Genomic DNA, 17,390 nt, shown 5'->3' on the forward strand with positions numbered 1-17,390 from the left:
AGTTATTAAAACTAATTAACTTTGATAATGTTTTCCACTTATTACAACCACTACATCTTAATCCCAATCTCATGTTAGATAATACACAATTTAATCTAACAAATTATCCCCTTATTAAAAATTTGATTGTTTGGGATCTCTTTAAATATAAAGACTTGTCCTTGGCTAATCTTTGAATTACACTGAAAGCTAACTGTAGTTATACCACAGTCCTACGTCAGCTAAGAGAGGTGGTTAAGGCTAAATTCACTCACATTATGCCGAGAGAGCAAGACTTTAATAATCTAGAAACTTTAATTAGAACACTATTGTTACCTGAGAAAATGTTGTCAAGATCCTATAACTTGTTAAATAAAATATTACAGGGTTCTGTATGTCTCTTTTCTAATTTCTGGGATAAGCATAATCCTCAATTAAATGAGAAACAAAAACTCTTGGCCATTAGAAACACTCTGAAACACTCTCCTTTCAAGAAATTAATTTATACCCAATTGATGATAAATAATAATGCCTATTACACTCCCTCCAAACTTAATAAATTTGATGCAAATATTTCTCCTTCTTGCCCTTGTTGCTCCTTTCCTGATGCAGACCTTTTACACATCGTTTGGTACTGTCATTACTCACATAAACTTTGGACTTCCTTGAAAGTAAGATTACAGAAAATGGGTTATCATAAATCCACTCTATCCTGGGAAACTGCCATTCTTCATATACCTTCAGTACATCTCTCCAAATCAGATACATATGTGTTCATATTTATTTGCTCTCTCATAAAACTTTACATCACCAGAAACTGGCTTGACCGTACTAATTTGAGTTGGAATGCCTTTAGAACAATGGCTCATTTGTACATTTCAGCACATAAGACTCCGTCAAAAAGTCCTAAAAAGATGGCTTTAATTAATAAAGTAATGGAGAAGGTCCTTTCTATTATTAATTATGACTAATAAATTCTAAAATTATTTTTTTTTGTACAGTGTGGGATTTATTCATTCACTTACTTCACATACTCAAATGTTCACAACATTATGTTATCCTTCGTTAACTGGTTACCATTTGTATATATTGTACATAAAGTTTGTTGTTTTTTTTATTTCACTGTCATGAGTTGTAATGACTTTTACTAGTTGTATAACTTCAATCAACTCCTAAATGACTGAATGTATAATGTTTTGCTGTTTGTTGTTTGGTTATATTTCATAAATCAATTAAGAGATTTTTGAGAAAAAAAAAAAGCAATCACTCAACTTTCTTTCTTTTCAATCGAAACCTGGCTGAAAAATTCAAGCCTACTCCTTAATCCCAACAAAACAATACTGATACTCTTCACTTCAAAACATTATCTCAAACAAAAACAATTTAATTGGTTACAGCTGCAAATAAAACTAAAATTGAGATAGTCCACATACTAAATAACTGGTCATTGTAATAGAACACAGTCTTAAATTTGATCAACATATTTGTCAAACAATTTAAATAAACCCTCCAGAAACTTGGCTCCCTTTAAAGAGCAAAACGGTACCTTACAGACCCAGCAAGAAAAACTCTAACTTCATCTTATTTGTTTCCAATCTTCTTATAAGCCTCACCTATCCTTACAAAACCAAGATCTGCTCTAAAATCCAAACTAACCTCCTGTTACAACCATAGCTAAATTTGCTACCAACTCTGTACACCCAACTCACCACTGTCAAGCTTTAAAACAGCTAAACTGCCTAGAGCTTAACAATTATCTAACATTCTCTCAGTTAGTTATGGCATGCAAACTGATACGTTATCCTGAAAAGATGCCCTGAAATGAAAACCATATTATTGGCCTATACCCCCACAAGGGACCTCCACTCTGGTAATACATTTCTGCTAAGCACTACTAAAGCAAATAATTAATTAGGGGACTCACTATACTCCTGTTAATCTCCAAATTCTGAAACACCATCTCTATATAAGTTAAAATGACTAACCGCTAAGCTATAAAATCCAGCACAGACAATACCTCACCCAGTCCTGGTCATGCTCATGTTTATCACCAGGTTGAGACCTGTAGTGAAAGTACAAATGTCTTATTGCTCATCACTAACTTTATGCTCTCCTATATTTGGACCATTACACACCCAAACAACTTTCCCTTCCTGCATTTGAAACAATACACCTCTTTTCACCCCCTTTAAACAACACTTCTTACCTTTTTCTTTTTCTAACTGCCCCATCCACAGCACTACCCCTTTCATGCATTCCCTGTATACCTAAGTTATAAACCTTCTATTTACACCAATTTGGAACAGGCAGCCTAAACAGAACTAATCCTATGTCATGTGCTCTCAATCATTTGTTATTACCACTATCCTCCTATATAATACTCCCCACCCCCCGTACTTTGAACTGCTTGCAAATCTTTCTTTACTGAAATGTAGGAACACTAAACTTCTTTTCAACAATGTCCTTCCCTTCTATAGTCTCACTCCATTTACTTCCTGCAAGATTTTAGAGCTACAAGAACTGTACAGACTTATAACTGTTGATGTAAATATTTTACTGTATATACCCACTTGTAATTATGTTTATTTTTTTTCTTAGAAACTTAGTTGTTTTTCTGAGACATGTCTGAAATTCACATGTTAATATATATGTATTATGATGGAGCTTTCCTCCTCAGGCCTCCACTGAAAATGGGCTCTGCCCATTCGGACTTCCCCGTGATCAAACGCAAATAAATAAATAACAGGAAGATTCTAAATTACATTTTGTGACCAGATTCAATTATCTCACTCAATCAGCAGGCTGAGGTCAGTGAAAACATTTTTTTTTTTTTTTAAATTATACATTTTCTCTAAGGCTATAGGGAAGAAAACTTTGGGGAGGGAGGGTGTAACAGCATTGTCAGTACTAATCATTTCCTTCCTGGCTTGGGGTGGGGCTCTGTTTCCTCTTGTGGGACCACTGTCTCCTCTCCATACCTGAATCTTTTCAAAGATGCTTTTTTTGTATAAACTGGTGGATCTCTGACTGCTTACAGTGAAATGGTCAATATCTGTTAGTACAAGGGGCAATAAGCTGTCTATCTGACTGGATGAATGGCAGTATTTTTTTTTTTCAACGGGACTTTATTCGACAAATAATCTACAGTATTAACCAAAACATTGAAAAATTAACCAAAACATTGAAAAACAAACATCCTTTTGGAAGTAGCACACATCATAAGTCGTACAGTAAATCAAAGTGTATAACCATCTTCATTAAAATCAAAATCTACACATCTTTTTTTTACTGTTGGATCTTTAAGTTCTTGAATCTACAAATCTTACAAAAAATTTTTCTCAAACTTCAAAACATCAGAATTAGTATAAGCGCAACACTGACATCCTAACTACATTTTGCTGCACTTACCAGTACCCTGGTGCTAGTGTATTTAAACTAGTACCTTCTCACTGCAACCAAAGGAACCATTTACTGTTGTAAGTCTGGTTAGTTTCCACAATAACCATGAAAGACTCACTACTGTTTACTGAATCAAACCATATAATTTGTCTGTTTTGTGGGGAGTATTCAACTTCTGCTTTCTTGTAATTACTTTTTTAGAGAAGAACAGTATTAGAATCCACAAAGCTTATTCATGTTTAACCCAGACACTAGTCTCAGGGATACCCAATAGAAATTCTAATGAGGTCAGTAAAAAAATATCTGACAAGAGGTCTGACAAAAATAGCATGCATGTACTGCTGTTTATACTTATCTTAAAATACATGCAACCATATGCCCATCATCATATCTTTTACATACACCTAATACAGCTGGAAATATATGTTGCAACTTTCTAAGTGCAGACAGGAGCGGCCTTAGGTCAACTGATGCCCTAGGCAAAAGGGCTTCACAGTGCCCCACCACACCATCTGGTGCCCCCATCCTAGTCTACCTACACCAAATAAATACTGGAAAAGCGCCCCTACTAGAGTGGCGCCCTAGGCAGCCGCCTAGTTGGCCTATGCCTAAGGCCGGCCATGAGTGCAGAGAAATACTAGTACAAGCCCTTCCAGACCTGCAGTCTCACCTTCCCCTTTTTTTCAAACACCTTTATTGAATTACCCTTGTAACATAGGCAAATTTACAATCGTATAAAAGTAATCAAACTATATTAAAATAAACATTATATTTTACATATATTGCTATATATCATATAACCTAAGCAATATTACATAAATCATTCAATTGCTGTTTTTCTTTTAATCAAGAAACATCTTTATTAAACCATCACTTACTACACAGTCAATCATACATTTATATAAATGAAAACAAACCACACCAACACAATCCTAGTCAAAAGCATTTTACATCACAAACCATACTGACACACTTGCAGTTGCAAACATTATACATCACTTATAATCTACACAATTTTTCTCATGGGGGTGGGAGGTTGGCGTAAAGATTAAGGTGCTTACCTTAGAAACACAAGGTGCAGGGTTTGATTCTGACATGGGGTAATAACCTAGGTTTAAAATGGCCCATAAGGGCAGTTAGCCTAGTACTAACCTATGAATCTATTCAAACACAGCTCATTTAAATCCTGCTGCCTTTTAGACCTCATTCCTCCCTTGTATGTATTATTCCTACAATTCACATAATTTTGCCATGTAGTTTGCTCCGGGTCTATATTAGAACATCGAAGTTTCAAAACTTCGAATGTTCTAATATCGAACCCTATTCAGCGAAAGCTGAAAACATCGAACATAGAGAACAGCAAATTTTTTTCCGAGGGAAAACATTTGCTGTTCCAAAACACATACACACAACACAAGCACACCAAACAAACAGCAATCCACACACATACACCTAAAATCTTACACCTAACCCTACACTAAACTATACAAACACCACTAACTATCCACTTAACTTAACCCAAACCCTAACCCTAAGATCTGTCACTACTGCACACTCACCTCACCCGCGTCCTTAACCTTAACTCACCTACCCCGCCCTAACCCTCAAGTCCACACAATCGCACACTTACATGACCCACACTCTAACACTAACTCACCTAACCCACTCTAAACCTCACGTCCACACAATCGTACATATACCTAACCCATGCCCTAACCCTAACTCACCTAACCCGCCCTAGCCCTCATGTCCACACAATCGCACACATACCTAACCCGCACCCTAACCCTAACTAACCTAACCCACATTCAATTGCACACTTACCTGAACCTGACCCGTAACTTTCCACCACAGCGCTGAAAATACTGAAGCAACAGAAACGGACAACCAAATTCTTTCCCTAGGAAAAAATTCAGTTTTCTGTTGCTTCGATATTTTCAGCTTTTGCTGAATAGGGTTCGATATTAGAACATTCGAAGTTTTGAAACTTCGATGTTCTGATATAGACCCGTTTGCTCCTACCCTTTTCTAAAGATCTCATTTTCAGTTGTTTTACCTCTGTTGCTATATTCATTACTTCTAGTATAGTTGGTTTAGATTTTGATTTCCACTTTCTAGTAACTGCTTTTTTGGCAGCCACCATTATTAGACACACCAAAGCGTTATTATCATGTCTAGGCAAGTCCAGTTCTGTAACACAGCTCAGAAAAATCATCTCCCTCATCAGACCAATCTGCTCACCCAGCATCTCCGACAGTGCATCCCGCAGGGAATCCTTAAAGTCTGACAACTCACCGCACTCCCTGAAAATATGTTTCCAATTACCTCTTTCTTCCCCTTCACACCTTCAACATTTACTGCCTGCCTGAGGAAAAATTCTGTGGAGTCTATGTAAACATTTCCAAGCAAAAATGCTAAATCTTCTGGATTTTGTTTCATATATCCTCCCACTGTTTCTTTGTGAATTGCTTATCCAATCTCTCTTTCCAATCCTTTCCAACCTCCTCTGATTGATTCTTATAGTTATCATGCAATATTTTATATGCTCTACTAATTATTATTTTTTTAATGGCAGCTACTGTTCTAGATTCTATTAAAAATTCTACCAGTGCTGTTTTTTCGTTTAGGACCCACCCATTTCTTTCTCTTTGCCTACATTCAGATATCAGTCCCTGATATTGAAGGCAATCTCTAACCTGCAATCCAAATAAATTCTTGGCGTCTTCCCATTCTATCATCTTTCCCCATCTAGTTATTTGCTCACAATACCTTGGTTTCTTTGCCAGTTTTCTCCAATAAATTCTATCCCCTCTTGCCTATTGTCTGTAACCCTAATTGCAATCATCCCGATCGGCATAATCTAATTTCTCCATTCCTGTGTTGATTTAGCTCTTAGAATACTTTCTGCTACTTTATGGATATAACATTCTGCATGATTATTGTAATTCTCCTTAAAGACCTGCATCCAAAATACCAATCTCTCCTTGTTTCTTGAGCTTCCCCCATATATATATATATATATATATATATTCTGATATCAATCCCTGATAGGGGAAGGCAATCTCTAACCTGCAATCCAAATAAATTCTTGGCATCTTCCCATTCTATCATCTTTCCCTCTTTAATTATTTGCTCACAATACATTGGTTCCTTTGCCAGTTTTCTCCAATAAATTCCACCCTCCCCTTGCCTATTGTCTGTAACCCTAATTGCAATCATCTCTATCGGCAGAATCTCCTTTCTCCATTCCTGTGTTGATTTAGCTCTTAGAATACTTTCTGCTACTTTATGGATATAATATTCTGCATGATTATTGTTATTCTCCTTAAAGACCTGCATCCAAAATACCAATCTCTCCTTGCTTCTTGAGCTTCCCCCATGTTTCATCATCATCCCTTCCCACTTTAAATTATAGTTTTCTTCTTGTGCTATATACAGGAGTCTTAACCGTGTAGTTCTGAAATAACCCTTCAAATCAGATAATCCCAATCCACCTTGTTCTAATGGTAGAATCATCTTATCCCATTTGACTGTTGCCATCTTCCACTCCCAGATAAAGTCCTTCAGCTCTTTATTAATTGCTACCCATAACTTCTCTTCTGGTTGATAAAAATGTGCCTGACCTGTGTACAAGACTAAATTTACCCTAGGATTGTCCCCTGTACTACTAATGGAGAGAGGCATCTCATAAATGCTTCATCTCATGAATGGGTCCCCTCACATTATCTATGGTATGATCCCATTTATTCTCATTAGGGGTAATATATAATATATAATTATCGACCGTGAGATGGGTAAGGGCAATCTCTAACCAAACAGGATAGTTTAATTCAAGCATAAAAGGGAAATTGGCTAGGCTTAAAATGGTCGGCAAGGGCAACTAGCCTAGTACTTACCTATGAGCTTATAAATAAGATTCACATTTGGCTGAGCTATTACAGGACTTTACCACCATAATATACTGATTATACCTGCTACAATCAAGTTCTTACCATAATACAGGGTATACGAAGCACTTTCACAGTTTTCACTTTTCACTCTATATCACAATGACTCCACTTTCACCATACAATTCCTGATTCTATTCTGAAAGGGATGAGTTATTGAACTAAGATAATCTATTCCTATTCTTATGGCTCTTGCTAGGCCTATGCCTAATAGTGAAATGAAAAGGCTGTGATAAAAATGTTCAAATACAGAACTTTATATGTACCATCCTGTTCTTTGTACAATCACTGCAGCAGTGCTTGGTCAGTTACCAAGGTGAAGCCACATCCCAGCAAATAGTACTGTAAAGAATTCAGTGCCCACTTAGTAGTAACATATTCTCATTCTGTAGTGGAGTATGTAGGCTCAGCCTTACTTAAACTTCCTAATTAAACAGGAGAAAAGTGGTTCTTCACCACTTTACTTCCCCCAAGGGTCCTATCACAATACCAGATGAAAGCCTGGTACCCACCATTTCTGTAGAATAGGTAAAAGCTGCATTGTCCAAAGCCAAGAATACAGTGTCCATGGGACCTGATAATATCCCTGGCTGCATCCTACATGAGCTACAAAATGAACTGGCACCACATCTGTGTGTCCTGTTCAATCACAGCCTTACTTCAGGCAATGTCCCTAACAAATGGTGCACTGCTACAGTCATACCGCTCCATAAAGATGGAGCAACTACAGACCCTGGGAACTATTGCCCCATTAACCTGACAAGCCTGGTATGCAAAGCTATGGAGCACATCATCATGGACCTGCTTAACAAAGACACAGGCAATCTCCAAACTCTTGACCCCACACAGTTTGGCTTTGTCAAGGGAGATCCTGCCTGCTGAACCTGGTTGACTTCTTTGAGACAGACACCAAGGCTGTAGATGAGGGTAAGGCAGTACATACACAGCCTACCTCGAGCTGGCCAAGGCCTTTGATACCATTCCCCACTCAGGTATCATTGATAAACTCACCAAACTAGGCATCAGTCCTTACATCACTAGGCAGGTTGCAAATTGGCTGACAGACAGGACCCATAGAGTGAAAGTTGTAGATTTTAAGACTGTCGATCAGTCATGAGTGGAGTCCCACAAGGCTCGGTCCTGGGCCCTTTCCTTTTTGGCATCTAGTTCTCAGAAGTCCAGGCCAACATAGAAGGACTCTGGCTGACCAAGTTCGCTAATGACTGCAAGCTAGGATTCATTATCAACTCCCCAAGTGATGCAGACATTCTACAAAAGGGCCGCTCTGAGACCAATGACTGGTGTCAGAACCACGGCCTGAAGCTTAATGCCAAAAAAATGCGTTATCATCCCCTTTGGAAAAAACTCAGTTCCCACAAATTACCATGTTGATGGGAGCCCACTGAACACTGAAGATAAGAGATCTGGGCACCCAGGCCTTAAACACATGTCCTACATGGATAGACTCAGGAAACTTCAGCTGTTCTCAGTCTCTTATTGTCTACTTAGAGGTGATCTCTGCTTGACTTACAAAGCTATGTCCGACCTAGCACTACTTGAAATGCTACACCTAAAGAAATCCCAATCGCCGCGCCACACACTCCAGAGATCACAACCTCTTTACCATAATTAACAGAACATGCTAGAGGGACAGGTTCATCTCCCAAAGACTGCCCATACTCTGGAATAAGCTTCCCATTCATATTAAGCACAGAACCTCACTGGCCCTCTTCAAGAGAAAGTTTGACGAGTGGATGGGTAACAGAAAGCTCATTCCAGGGTTTATTCCAGATGCACTACTGGATACGGGCACTGTGAATTAACACCGGGTGGCATAGTACCTGGGCAATTTCTTTTTGGGGCTTGGCTTGTAAAGGCTCAAGGGCCATTAGCCCAGTACACACCTATTAACCTTAATTCCTGAGATACAACAGCTCCCATCCCTATGTAAAAAATGCACAGTATGAACAATAACAGGTTTAGTAAACTTAGAAGCAACCAAGATTGGTTTCACACATATCATAACTTTCAGTTGATGAAAAGCCTTATCTGCATCTATGGTCTTCCTTATTTGGATAAGCATTGTTCCTTTTTAAAACCTGTCAGAGGACAGCCTATGGCGGCAACAAAGTCAGATACAAATTTTCTGCAGTGGCCTACTTGTCCTAAGAATGTCTTCAGCTGCAGTTTGGTACTGGGTACATGCCAGTTTTTGAGAGTTTTTATTTTATTTTTTTTCTGTTTGGGATCAAATTACCTCTCTCCCAATCATGGACCAAGTATGCTTACTTTTGGAAATGCTAACTTTAGGTTCTCCCTGTCTTAAAGAAACCAGTATAGCTTGCACTGTGGATACATGCTCCTTGCAATCTTCTGAATAAATTACTGGGTGGGAGGTTGGCATAAAGGTTAGGTGTTTACCTGATAGACACAAGGTGCAGGGTTTGATTCTCACATTGGTTCATAGGTTCATAGATTAGTACTAAGCTAACTGCCCTTGCGAGCCATTTTAAGCCTAGCCAATTATCCCTTGTGAGACTCAAACCCTGCACCTTGTGTTTGTAAGGCAAACAACTTAACCATTAGGCCACCCTCCCAACCTTGTGTGTTGGTCCCTAAGCCTGAAGATTTTATAATGATTTTTGAAAACTAAATGGCATATCCATGTTTATACTTATTCAATGTCTAGAAAAGTTTGTTCATCGCCCTAGATTTAATTAAGAGGTACTGGCAGATTGGGTAATTGGCTAGGCTTAAAAAAGCCCGCAAGGACAGTTAGCCTAGTACTAATCTAAAAACTATAAACTGCATCATCAAAGTGAGCAGATGAGTACCTGGTGTGAGGTTTCAGAACTTTGTCCAATGCTTTCTTTTCATTAGCTTCACAAGTAAGGGAAATCTGCCAGTACCTCTTAATTAAATCTAGGGCGATGACCAAACTTTTCTAGACATTGAATAAGTATAAACTTGGATATGCCATTTAGTTTTCAAAAATCATTATAAAATCTTCAGGCTTAGGGACCAACACAACTGAACTGTTGATTCTCTTTGGGATTCCTCAATAAATCCTAATTTAAATACCTTTTTTTAACTTTTTTGTTTTTTCTCTCTAGAATTGTGGTATCCTGTACACATACATATAGACATGCAAATATTTCAAGCACAGGCATTTATGCTCTTCTAGCCTGCCAGTATGCCAAAACGGTTGTTCCCACAATAAGTGTCCAGGCTGTTTGTAAAATAATCTAAACTAGTGCTTGCTTTAATTTAATATGGTAGTCTATTCCATGCATCAGCTGCTCTCTCAGAGAACCAATTACTAAACTTTAATTTCTAGAATCTTCTACATAGGTTGTCTGATGATTCTCAACTGTTGATTAGCACTTATGCGATGAAATTGAGTGGTGGCACATTGTGTGACGTAATGGAAGAGTGACCATGCCAGAGGTGGGGGAGCTGAAACTTGCATGTGTATGTCTTTGCAGGGCATCCAGCATACATATATCTATAACTGTAAGGAATTTACCCTACACAGTGCTGGTTGTGATTCTTGGATTAGTACACAGGTATTAGTTTTACCATTAAAAAAATGCAGCTCCCTGTTTACTCCTTTCTGTGTACCATCCTCTTTGCAACGTTCTAGTCTTGCACTCTGTGGCTGATGACAGTGATGTGCGCTTTATGCATCATCAGTGCGCTGCAGTGCAAGGAGCACTACCAATACATGCCCGTCTGTGCAGTTTTTGTGTTGCTGTGCACTGGAAGTAGCAGGTAGCCATCTGAGCGACATCTTATGCATGCAACATTTAGGAATACACATGTGAATATGTATCTACTTCTGCATGTGCGTCTATATATATATTCTCAACATGCGCATTTCCCAGTTTATGTATTTCTATGTGATTCTGTACAGCTGGGGATGCCACAGAGTTGGTTTATGGTCAGGTGGCTTGCCACTGTAATGCTGCAACATTTCAGTCATGCTTATATTTTTAGCTCCAAGTGACTGCACTGAAACACTGATGAAAGTTTCCTAAAGAAAATGCCTGAACTATGTCTGAATGGCATTGCTGCAGTTTGGTGTAATGTAACATGTGTCTTCTGCACCCGAGATAATGTGCTGCCTTGAATTTTATGTCAAAAATTTAATTGCTTTCTGGCCCTGCAGAATGCGTACCACAGCTATAAAACCTACCAATGATTTCTACACATTACTCTGTCTTTAACAGTGAAAATTACTTCTTACCTTTCCAGTAAATTATTATTCTCTGCAAGTTCTTTAACAACTCCTTCCATTTCCTCCTTTAGTTTTCTCATCCTATAAAATCAAAAAACAAGATTTGATTACTTCAGCTAAAATATTTACACCCAAGTATATCCATCTATACAAGAGATGGATTTAAACTAATGAAGCTGGTGAGCTGAATTTGTTGATGAGCAGTACTTAAGTTAATCAAACTGGTGTGCTAGCTTTGGGAAAATACATGGGTTGATACTACTGACCATCATAAAGCTGCTCTTTGAACACAGCAAGCTCATACGCATTTAAGCAAAGGGATGATTTAAAAATAAAATCAAATATTCACTTACTTATTCACGATTGACCTTCCATGCAGTCATGTACACTGTGATGGCCTGGCTGTCAATGTGAAAGGAACAGAGCAGTAATCTTTGAGATATGGAATATTCAGAATGTCTACTAGTCCATGGGATGTGGTCAAAATATTACTCCTCACATGCAGTCACAGACTTCAAACTGGCAAAAAGTCCAATCAGATGCTTCTACATAAACCTGTTCAGTGCAACAGCAATGTCAATACACGAAACATATCACAAATAAATACTTGGAAAGAGTAAGAATGCATTTTTTATCACACACAAGTTCGTCTGTTACTCTGAGCAAAACACAAATAAGGATCTGAAGATTAAAAAAGAACCAAATAAAAAAAATTGTAGCAAAAAATGAAAAGATATTCCCTTTTGCTGCGGTGAACTGTCCAATAAATAATCCACAAACCAAAAGACAGCTAGTTCACCCAGGCTAACACTGTGCTGAAAAGCAAATAAATTGTCTGTGCAATTCAGTAATAAAAGTTCTGTTAAAATCCAGAATTTAATGAAAAGAATAAAATAAAACAAAATAAGAACAAAAATAATAAAAATTAAGTCCCTTGTCCAATAAGCGCTTTCGAATGGTTCTTCTTCAGATCGTATAAAAAATTTGTTATGCAAGACCTTACAACTCAAGATTATCAAGGACTACAATCAAAAGGTTCTTCATCTATACATAGATCTCTAAAAAGGGTGGAGAAAATGGAGTACGGGTCATGGATGGAAACTTTTAGAGGAGCACCAATCAGAAATAATTGACAATTTACAAGCTGTCTTTAAGTGCTATTCTTTTTTTAAGCAGCCATACGTTATACCGTCTGCAGGTGATCATAATCAAAATGCTTTAAAGACAGTTTATAAACTATTATTTTTTTCAGAGGTAGTAATGTATTATTGGGTTTCTGCATTATATTTTTTACAAATTTTCTCTGCTATCATCAATTAAATGACAGCACGAAAAATTTATAAAAGGCATGTTTATTAATGCAGCAACCTAATAATTTGCTGCTACAGTTTGACAGTTTTTCAAGATGTCAGTAACTGATCACAACTGCTTACACATAGCACAAGAGCTAAGACTGAGTTTGTTGTCTGGTGTGCCAAACTCCCTTGCTACAGTTGTGCCTATGCATTCTTGCTAACACCAGAGGACTCTTTCAATAACTTTTATAAAGCTTCTTCCACACTGGGTCTGTTCAACTTTTCTGTCTGCATCTCTGTTCCCGATGTTGCAAAGAAATGAACAAGAACAAAAAGTGGAACAGTCCAGCCACAAGGCAAAGAGGGATAAAGCCCTCACTGTGTTCCAGATGATCTGGGAAGGGGAAGCAGCCTATCCTAGGGGGTGGAGTGAAGGAGGCTGCCTAGGATCGCACTATTATGGTCCATGAGAGCTCCATGCTGCAAGCAGTACACATCTTGGTTGGGAGGTTACTTGTGTGTGGACGTGTGCATACACTTCCAATACACAGCAACTGCAAAGCCTGTAAGGCTGCTGAAGGGTAAAAGGGGTTAGGCACACTCCCAAGCAGATGAACAAGAAGAGGTGGTGGTGGCAGCTGATGACCAGCTGTGGAGAGGAGGAGAAAAAGAACAAGACCTGGAACCACCATCTGAGGTCCTTCATATAAACAGTATGAAACACAAGGATATACGAGTGTGAGTTACTAACATATGCACCATTCCAAGGGTTTAGAATATTAAGTACTGCATAGTATTCTCAAAGCTTTGATTTGTTTTGTATCTTTTGCCCATGCATTTGCCTACTTGTAGATCTTCTCTCCCTGGGGCTCCCCTGAAAACAGGCCACAGCTTAGCTGGAAAATCCACTAAAAAATAGAAGAGCAGACAGAAAAATGGACAATTTATAAACTACTACTTATACCTTGCAGGGAGTTAGTGCACATATGTAAATCACTGGAAAAGAAGAATGATCTGGAATATTAATACTATACGAATATGGTGTCATTTGTACAATGTTGCTGCACAGCTTCCAACTATTAGAAAGGACCAATGCTAGAGAACGGCAATGACAGCCTTCACCCATAAAATGGGGAAAAAAGCCATAGTGCTTCTTGAGCTTACTTTACTCCATATCAGCAAGTGAACTGCTTCCACTCTGCTGCTGGCCTGCCAGACGAACACCAGAAACTTCCTTCAAAGTAGATGGAGAGTGATGGCAGCACAGCAGCAGTGTTCTGAGTGCGCACCAGGCCCCCAGTGATTAAATGTATACCTTTTTCCTTTTATAACTCTCAACTGTATTTTAAACTGATGTATAATGCCTTTTACTACTATTACCTCCTCAAGGCATTTCTGTTACTTTCCAATTGATTCTCTGACTGTCCTGCTTTAACCTTGAATGGAGACCACAGATGGAAAACTAGACTCTCTAGCTGCTCTGTTAAAGTATTAATAGATACATAGGAAATTAAATCCCTAACAGGTTAGAATGCAAAGGATATCGCTAATTAAGCAGCAAAAACTGTGTTTTTACAGGATATCACTAATTTATCAGCAAAAACTGAGTTTTTACAATCTGGCTCATCAAGTCAGGCCACCAAGCTACAAGAAACACAAAACAGTATAATATGAGACTGGGATGCTAAAAAAATAACTTGGACAATTTAGACTTAGAGAATTGGCAAATCCCAGAAGCTTTCGTGAAGAAAAGCTTTCATCTGCATTGCAAATTCCAGGCAGCAGAGTTGTAGAAAGAACACGCAGAACTTTGTATTCACTTTCCAAGAATACTGTTCCTCCAAGGCATTTTATTATAAGCTGTTTTTAACTCTTTTTGTTGAGCTAACTGGCATTTCTAATGTTTACACTTTCTTAAAATGCAATACTATCAGAAGCAATGACAAAAGACTCCAAATAGTGCATTAATTAGCTTTGTAAGCAAAAGAATATTACTGAAAAACATTTTCCCTAAGCTATAAAATAATTTTTTTATAGTTAAATGTTACTTGCAATATCTGTCAGTCTGATATGCTTCTGTTGCTCTAAGTTATAGTTTTTACAGCATACTTACTAAAGTATCATTACATTGCACCTGTATAACACTGTTACTGGTCTGACGTTTTACTATCCTTTTTAATCTTTAACTTTTACAACAGTTTTCTTCTTCAAAGATGGCTGCACACTGATCAACAGCTTAACTCTGGCTCTCCCAGTGTGAATACAAAAACTGAAATGGAAAGAACAGCCAGTGATATTGTTAGGTTGAGTAAAATTTAGTTACTGGCTACTAGGTACACTGCCTGGTTGCAGGTAAAGAAGAAACTAACAGAGTCTGAAAGAAGGCTAATTTGTTAAGAGTTTCCTTGTGCCTGGCTTGAACACCTGGACTGCAAAGACCTGGATTGCTTCTAAAACCATCTGGGCTTACAATGCTGATACAAGAATATTTGTTCACACTTGCTCTGTTTCAGTGACACTTAACACTTCTGTGCTGCACTTACTTGATTGAATTTACCACTGTTTTTCAGCCTGCAATTCTTAAAAAAAACTCCATCTGTTTGTTACTGTACTGTTCTTAAGTTGTTTTAACAGTATTCTGCAAAGGCCATTCTGAGTATGCCAAACGTTTTGGTGTGTTGTGAACATTTCTTACAGCTAGTGAACTTATTTTCAAGGATTCCTCATACTGCAGGAATTCTTACTTCTGTTCTAAAGCATTTGCTACTGCACTTGAGCTCAAAGCCAGTCTGTTTTACACTGGGAGGGTTCTTCTGCACTTTGATGGGAGCAGAGAGCTACATTAAAACCATACAAGGTGGGAACTACTGGTCAATAGCTTACTGTGTTATTTGACTGGAATGGGGGTTTAACTTTTGAAAAGTCTTTTATCCTGCTGGTATAAAAGAATTACATTTTTGTAAGATTGTGCTCATTTATTAAGAGTTTCCTTGTGCCTGGCTTGAACACCTGTGACTGCAAGACCTGGACTGCTTCTAAAACCATCTGGACCTACAAAGCTGATATAGGTATATTTTTTCCACTTTCTCTGTTTCAGTGATATTTAACAATTCTGTGCTGCACTGATTTATATGGTTGAATTTATCACTGCTTTTCAACCTGCACTTTAAAGAAACTCCATTGGTCTATTGCTGTACTGCTCTTAGGTTGTTTTAACAGTATTCTGCAAAAGCTGTTCTGATTCTGCCAAAACATTTCTAAGTTTTGCAATGTTTTTGTGTGTTGTGAACATTTCTCAGTGTCAGTGAACTTATTTCTAAGGACTGCTGATATTGCAGGAATTCTTACTTCTGTTCTAAAGTATGTGTTACTGTACTTGAGCTCAAAGCCAGTTTGTTTTACATTGGGAGGGTTCTTTTGCAGTCTGGTGGGAGAAGAGAGCTAAATTCAACCCATCCAAGTTGGGAACTATTTGCTGAGAGCTTATTGTGTTTATTTCTGAATGGTCTGAGGGTTTAACTTAAGAAAAGTGTTTCATCCTGCTAGTAAAAAAAAATGACATTTTTGTAAGAGTGTGCTCATTTATTTAGACCTTCCTTGTGCCTGGCTTGGACACCTGTTACTGCAAGACCTGCACTGATTCTTAAACCATCTAGACATACAAAGCTGGTATATATGTTTTGCATTTGCTCTGTTTCTTCTGTGCTGCATTTATTTACTTGGTTGAATTTATCACTGTTTTTCAACCTGCACTTCTTAATAAAAGAAACAAAATCTATTTGTTACTGTACTCTTGTTTTAACAGTATTCTGCAAAGGCTGTTCTGAGTATGTCAATATATTTCTAAGTTTTGCAAAGTTTGTATGTATTGTGAACATTTACCAGGGTTGGTGAATTTATTTCCAAGGATTACTGATATTGCAGGAATTCTTACTTCGGTTTTAAAACATTTGTTACTACACTTGAATTTAAAGCCAGTTTGTTTTACCTTGGAAGGGTTCCTTTGCACTCTGGTGGGAGCAGTGAGCTAACTTCAGCTCATCCAAGGTGGGAACTACTGGTAGATAGCTTACTGTGTTTTAGCTGATTGGCCTGAGGGTTTACCTTTAGAATATAGCCTTTCATTCTGCTGGTGTAAACGAATGACATTTTTGTAAGATTGTCCTTATTTATTCATAGCTTCCTTGTGCCTCTGTGACTGCAAGGCCTGAAGTGCTTCCTAAACTATCTGAACCTACAAAGCTTATAAGTATATTTTTGCACTTAGCCTGTTTCAGTGATATTTAAAATGTCTGTGCTGCATTTATTTATTTGGTTGAATTTATCACTTTTTTCAGTCTGAAGTTGTTAAAGAAATTCCATCTGTTTGTTATTGTACTACTCTTAGGTTGTTTTAACAGTATTCAGCAAAAGCTGTTCTGAGTCTGCCAAAATGTTTCTAAGTTTTGAAAAGTTTTTGTGTGCTATGAACATTTCTCAGGGTTAGTAGACTTATTTCCACATATTCTTATCACAGCAGGAATTCTTACTTCT

The 17,390-nt window shown here is 37.8% G+C and overlaps 1 protein-coding gene across 3 annotated transcripts in view; it reads right to left on the bottom strand.

Moving 5' to 3' along the window:
* TBK1 (TANK binding kinase 1) overlaps nucleotides 1-17,390 on the bottom strand; it is a 3,544,425-nt gene that overhangs the window by 173,191 nt on the left and 3,353,844 nt on the right. For all 3 annotated transcript variants that reach the window (XM_044088041.1, XM_044088040.1, XM_044088042.1), the window contains one exon: nucleotides 11,572-11,643. In XM_044088041.1, coding sequence (XP_043943976.1) covers nucleotides 11,572-11,643 — 72 coding nt within the window. The remainder of the gene's footprint in view (nucleotides 1-11,571; nucleotides 11,644-17,390) is intronic.

This window comes from Protopterus annectens, chromosome 11.part0 (assembly GCF_019279795.1).
Source record: "Protopterus annectens isolate FY-2018-M chromosome 11.part0, PAN1.0, whole genome shotgun sequence".
NCBI lineage: Eukaryota > Metazoa > Chordata > Ceratodontiformes > Protopteridae > Protopterus > Protopterus annectens.